General features: G+C 32.5%; 1 protein-coding gene across 1 annotated transcript in view; it reads right to left on the reverse strand.

Moving 5' to 3' along the window:
* Positions 1-6,001, reverse strand: part of si:ch211-250c4.3 — a gene marked incomplete at its 3' end in the record, with an annotated part of 59,548 nt that extends 53,547 nt beyond the window's left edge. The window contains 1 exon segment of the mRNA NM_001365219.1: positions 5,636-6,001. Within this exon segment, the coding sequence (NP_001352148.1) occupies positions 5,636-5,714 (79 nt within the window). The 5' untranslated portion in view covers positions 5,715-6,001.
* Positions 6,002-6,659: the final 658 nt, after the last annotated feature.

Genomic DNA, 6,659 nt, shown 5'->3' on the forward strand with positions numbered 1-6,659 from the left:
ACTCACTCTCAGGTGGTTCCAATCTGAGTTTCTCAGTGTGAGATCACAAAAGAAGATATTTTTAAAGAATTTTAAAGATTGACATTGACATCTTTAGTGGGAAAGAAGTTGTATGGAAGTCAGTGGCTATCCGCTTGTTAAGTGTGACGTCACGCGAAGCAGCTTGCGGGTCCAAGCACTCTATTCAACTGAATGGGGAGACCCATGAAATGGTAATAATAAACGTTTACAAAGCGATTTAATACTTTCGAAAATCCCGATCGCAATATATATGTCCATGCCTATTATCCAACGGCCAGAAAGTGATTAATTTTTTATAAATCGTAAAAATTTTGGTGTTTGTTATGCAACAAGCCCAGAGATTGTTGTGTACACTATGACTTTATGTAAAATTAACTTTAATGTGTGATAGGAATAAAAAGAGATCATAAACAATTGATTTCTCAACTTAAATGAATGACGGCTTGGACCCGGAAACATACGCCACCACTTAACAAGCGGATACTGAAGTCCAGCATTCTTCAAAATATCTTCTTTTGTGTTCAACAGATGAGGGAAAGTCATTTTGATTCGAAACAAGTGGATGGTGAGTAGAAATTAAATCTGAGGGTTTACTCTCTGAGATTTGAAGTGTACTACAAGTGCGAATAAATAAAACAGATTAGCACACTTGTTTTCTTTTCTTTTTTTCAAGAGGCAACTCATAAAATTTTTTAACAACAATAGCAACACCCTAACCACCCAAATGCAGCATTAGTAAGTCAATTTTTTATAGGCAAACCCCTATTTAAACCAAAAGTTTCTCAGTGGGTTTTTAAATGAAGGTTGCACCAATTGACGTGTTGTCTTCTTTCTGTCTGAATTGCATGTTACTGAAGGAGGTGACAAAGGCCAGATGTCAGGTTTGATGAGGTGTGAAATGTACCATATTCCCTTTTCTCCTTCTTCCTAATCTAAAGCCAGCAGACCTTTTAGTGCCTCGCACCACTCTGTCTCTCTCATCACAATGCCAGAACGTTTACACTGCACTCTTTCTGAGCTCCACCAAGCCAATGGTTTTGACCCTAAGGAGTCTTTCCAGAAGCACATTATCAATGTGAACTGAACGGCCAGCCTTTCATTATCTAGCACCATTAGGATAAGGCAAGAATGTGCGGGAGCAGTAACATCAGTCAAGCCCTCAGGCAAACTCACCCTGCTCTTGTATCTTCTTCGGTTTCTTTGAAAATACCCATGAAATTGTAGATTACTGAGGAAATTGTTGGTTTTTAGAAAGTTAGGATTGAATTTTTGAAGTTTTACACTTTTGACCACAATCAATGCAGCATTGCTGAAACAATAGTAAAGAAGTGCATTTCTGTGAGGCCATCTCTTATTGTCTGAATTTTAAAGTCATCTGTCTTGATTAGTTTTACATGACATGGAAATGATTTAACATCAAAATGCCATATTATTAGGAAACAAAATCTATGTTTTTGGTCATTTAGCATCTTAATAATAATAATTAAAATGACATTTTAGAAAACTAAAGAAAGTTAACATAGTTATAAATGTACTTGAATTTCCTTTGAATAATTTCAAAATAATTCCAAATTGATGTAAATAATCCTCATTGATGTAAAAGTAAAATAGATTTAATGTAGTTTCTACTGAAAATATGTTATGTTTAAATGTATCTGTTACATATTTAATATATTTGTTACATTAGGTAAAAACTAAGGTAATAGATGCACAATTGCTGAAACGATAATACCGAGCATCTGCATTTCTGTGTGGCCATCTCAGTCATAAAGGGGATAGTTTACACAAAAATAACATTTCACTTGTCATTAATCTGTACTTGTTCAAACTGTATATGAGTTTTATCCTTCTGTTAAATACAAAAGCTGTTTTGAAGAATGCTAAAAAACCTGTAACCATTGACTTCCATAATATTTGCTTTTCCTACTGGAAGTCAATTGTTAAAAGGGTTTTAACTTCAAAATATCTCTAGTGTTAAACAGAAGACAGAAAAGGGCAACACTTATTTTGATAGTCCGTTTAAGTATTAGTAGACTGTCTGCTTAATATCTGTTGACACTGCTCCTTCAATAGACAGTTAACTGATTATAAAAAACTTTGCCATGTCAACTTACACTAACCCTAACTCTAACCTAACAGTTTATTTAAAATCTAATGAGGATTAGTTGGCATGTAGATGCAATGCAACTTAAATTCAACAAATGGACCATCAAAATATTGTGTGACCCAGAAAAATCTATGTTTTGAGGTATTTAGCATTTTAATAATAATATTTCAAATGTCCATTTTAGAAAACTAAAGAAAGTTAACATATTTATATTTAAATTTACTTGCATTTTCTTTGAATACTTTCAAAACAATGCCAAAAAAAGTAAAATAGAATTAGTTTAGACTAAAATATGTTATGTGATTTTATATATATATATATATATATATATATATATATATATATATATATATATATATATATATATATATATATATATATATATATAWAWAWATATATATATATATATATATATATATATATATATATATATATATATATATATATATATATATATATATGTGTGTGTGTGTGTGTGTGTGTGTATTTGTTATTACACATTTATAATGATGATATTGCAGTCTATTACATTTAAAATAGGCACATTTAAAATGCACAGTTGCTGAAACAGTAATAAAGAACATTTGTATTTCTGTGTGAATTGAAGAATGCCGAAAACCTGTAACCATTGACTTTCATTTGCTTTTCCTACTATGGAAGTCAACGGTTACAGGTTTTTAACTTTCTTCAAAATATCTTTAGTGTCCAACAGAAGACAGAAAATCAATGTTTTGAGGTATTTGGCATCTTAATAATAGTATTAAAAATGGCATTTCAGAAAACGAAAGAAAGTTAACATATTTACATTAGAATTAACTTGCATTTCTTTTGAATAGTTTCAAAACAATGCCAAACGCGTTGATGTAAAAGATGTAAAAGTAAAATAGAATTAGTTTCTACTGAACATATGTGGTGTTTAAATATATTTGTTATTGTACGTTTATAATGATGGCATTGCAGACTATTACATTAAAAAAATAAAAATAAAGGTAATAGGTAAAAAAATTGTAATGCACAGTTGCTAAAACAATAATAAAGAACATCTGTATTTCTTTGTGGTCATCTCACTAATAAAGGAGATAGTTTACACAAAGATAAAATTTCTCTCATCATTTACTCAATCTGCACTTGTTCAAATTCTATTTGAGTTTCATTCTTCTGTTAAACACAAAAGCTATTTTGAGGAATGCTAAAAACCTGTAACCATTGACTTCCATAATATTTGCTTTTCGACTATGGAAGTCAATTGGTTTAATCGTTTTAACTTTCTTCAAAAAATATTGAGTGTTCAACAGACAACAGAAAAGGGCAACACTTTGATGGTCCATTTGAGTATGTTTGCTTAATATGTTGATACTGCTCCTTCAACAAACATTTAACTGACTATAAGAAACTTTGCAAGTACATGTCAACTTACACTAACTCGAACCTGGGGGGGCCATGTCAGAGCACTCCCTCTGGTCCCCCGGGCTCAGCGCTGGTTGAGAAAATTCCAAATTAAACCAAAACAATCAATTACAATTAGTTTAAGATTGGCAAGCAAAATTTGGGACAATGCAACCTGCAGAACCTGGGAACTTATAAAAAAAAAAAAAAAAAAAAAAACTTACACTAACTCTAACCCTAACCCCAACCTAACAGTCTATTTATAATGTAATGAGAATTAGTGTGACCCAGAAAATCAACGTTTTGGGGTATTTTGCATCTTAATAATAATTATATTTAAAATGTACATTTTAAAAAACTAAAGTTAACATATTTATATTTAAATTTACTTGCATTTCCTTTGTATAGTGTCAAAATTATAAAGCATTGATGTAAAAGTAAAATAGAATTAGTCACTACTGAAAATATAGTAACAATGATAACATTGCAGTCTATTACATTAGGTAAATTAAAAGTAAATAGGTAGGAAAAAGGTAATAATAACGAATATCTGTATTTCTGTGTGGCCATCTCAGTCATAAAGGGAATAATTGATACACACAAAAAAATTGTCTCTCGTCATTTACTCAATCTGTACTTGTTCAAGCTCTATTTCAGCTTCATTCCTCTGTTAAACACAAAAGATATTTTGGAGAATGCTGAAAACTTGTAACCATTGACTTCCATAATATTTGCTTGTCCTACTATGGAAGTCAGTAATGGTTTTAACTTTCTTCAAAATATATTTTGTGTTTAACAGAAGAAAATCAATGTTTTTGGGCATTTAGCATCTTAATAATAATATTTAAAATATACATTGTAGAAAACTAAAGAAAGTAACATATTTATAAATAATTTACTTGCATTTCCTTTGAATAGTTTCAAATTAATGCTATGCAAGTTGATGGTTACAGGTTTTCAACTTTCTTCAAACAATCTTTAGTGTTCAACAGAAGACAGAAATTCATAAAGGTTTGAAAACACTTAATGGAGACTAAACAGTGAGTAAAACTATCCATTTAAAGTCTGTGTCCAAATTCTAATGTAATCTCTTCTCGTCTCCCTAGGAAAGCTTTGAGTCGATATTACCTGTGTGCGTCAGTGATTTCACACATTGGCTGATGTTACACATAAAGAATTCAGCCCAATGCAGCTGTGCCTGGTTGCAGTTATGAGTCACGTATAATATAACTCAAGTAGAGAAAAAGAGCCCCACTCATGAAGCTGTCACCACTAAAACATTCACATCTGATATCGCTCTGTTTCTCATACTGGTTTTGCTTGAGGTTGAAACACCTGTGTGAAGCTCTCGGCCCATCACTAAAAGCACACACTTGATATATAAACATTAATATAGTCATTAATTGAAAACCACACCTGCTTGTTGAAATAATTCAGCTTGTAGTAAAGATTAACAACCAAATCTAAAGGTATTGCTATTGTACAACTGTACTTCCATTATTGAATGGAAACTAGTGAACATAAGCAGTCTATTCATGTTAATAGTCTATTAATGACTATTAAAGTTCCGTTATTTAAAACAAGAACTTTTTAAACAATCCCTCAGGTCACATATTACTATTAAAAATGCATAAGCACTAACAAAATGCTAAACGGCTATGATGTACAAAGCAAAACAAATACAAATATCTCATTAAAGCTGACGTTTGCTTCCAATTTCTTACTGATTAAACACAAATTTACTCCTCTGCCACATGTTTTTCTAGTTAACACCAAAGCAACACTAACAACTGTAGTTAAAAACAAAACATAATAAAGTCTGCGGTTAAGTCTTGTGGGTTTTCTATATGAGCTCAGCTTGGAGAGTTGACTTTATTGAAATGACATCAGCCCAACTACCTGTGGAACTCATCTAATGAATGTTTTTGAAGACAACCCTAACCGTGTTCGACCATCAGATAACACATCACAGTTCAAATTACAGGTCCCTAAACATCCTCCAACACCTCAGCCAGACAAATTACTACCTGCGCTGCCTATCCAGGTGTCGCAACAGGCAACAGGGTGAAGCAATATGACTTCATGTATCTAAAACAGAAGATTTTGAGTCACACCACTTACCTTTTCTCCACGGGGCAAGGATGGAGAAAGACTTGTGCCAGCTAAACACCATGCTTGGCTTCCTCTTCTTAAGACTCATTATGGATGTCTAAATCTTGAGCAGCGTTCAGTGTCAAAAAGGAAAAATGCTCCTCAATGGGTCATTCAAGCACAGCTCATAGCTGTAGTGTTGATTGACTGTCCTTCTCCTGAACTGAGAGCTCAAATTGTGGAAGTGCTCCAGAAAGGTGCGCTGTTTGCGATATATCCAGGTTTAAGCATATTGTCAGGACAGTTTCACACACGAGTGGCTGGTTGTGAAGGAGTGAGTGAGCTGAGGAGAATATGCCTACAGCAGGACCATCAGCAGCTGGAGGAGGGGTGACGGATCGCCAGATGGAGGGAGGGGAAACACTCCTGAGAAAGCTTTGTATGTGTGTAGAGAGAGGGAGAGATAGTGGGAGAAGCAAGAAACTGGATTTTGCAATCATATACCAAAGTGTTTCTTGCACCTCTTTGAAGCCAACGTAATGCAGTTCTATAAAACTTGGGATTGACGTCCATCTGTCATACTTTTTATATTGGCTTAAATGTAAAATGATGATTATCTGATTATAACCGATTATGGTTGTGTTTTATTTATATTGCCTTCAGACAGAAATATAAAATTCCTGGGTAAACAATTGTTTTTCTTTTCTTTTTGTTTTCCCCCAAGTAACTTTCTTGAGCACAATAAATATTTTTGATTTTAGATTAAGTTACATTTTGTAGCTTGAACCAAAGTTGAATTATACTTTGAGACAAAAAGTAGCTGTAACAAACTACAGTAATTAAGTTTTAAGTGTAGTAGAAAATTTAATTGGTACATTGTGAAAAAAAAAAACAATTGGGTAATCCTGTTGTATTTAAAGCATTTAGATTACATTAAGTTAAGTTTAAAAGTACAGAGTTATTATGGATTTACTCACTTTTTTAAGGAAACAGATTTACTCACTTTTTATAATATATTACTTATTAGTGTAGAAATAAGATTGATAGATTCAAC

This window comes from Danio rerio, chromosome 13 (genome assembly GCF_049306965.1).
Source record: "Danio rerio strain Tuebingen ecotype United States chromosome 13, GRCz12tu, whole genome shotgun sequence".
Taxonomy (NCBI): Eukaryota; Metazoa; Chordata; class Actinopteri; order Cypriniformes; family Danionidae; genus Danio; species Danio rerio.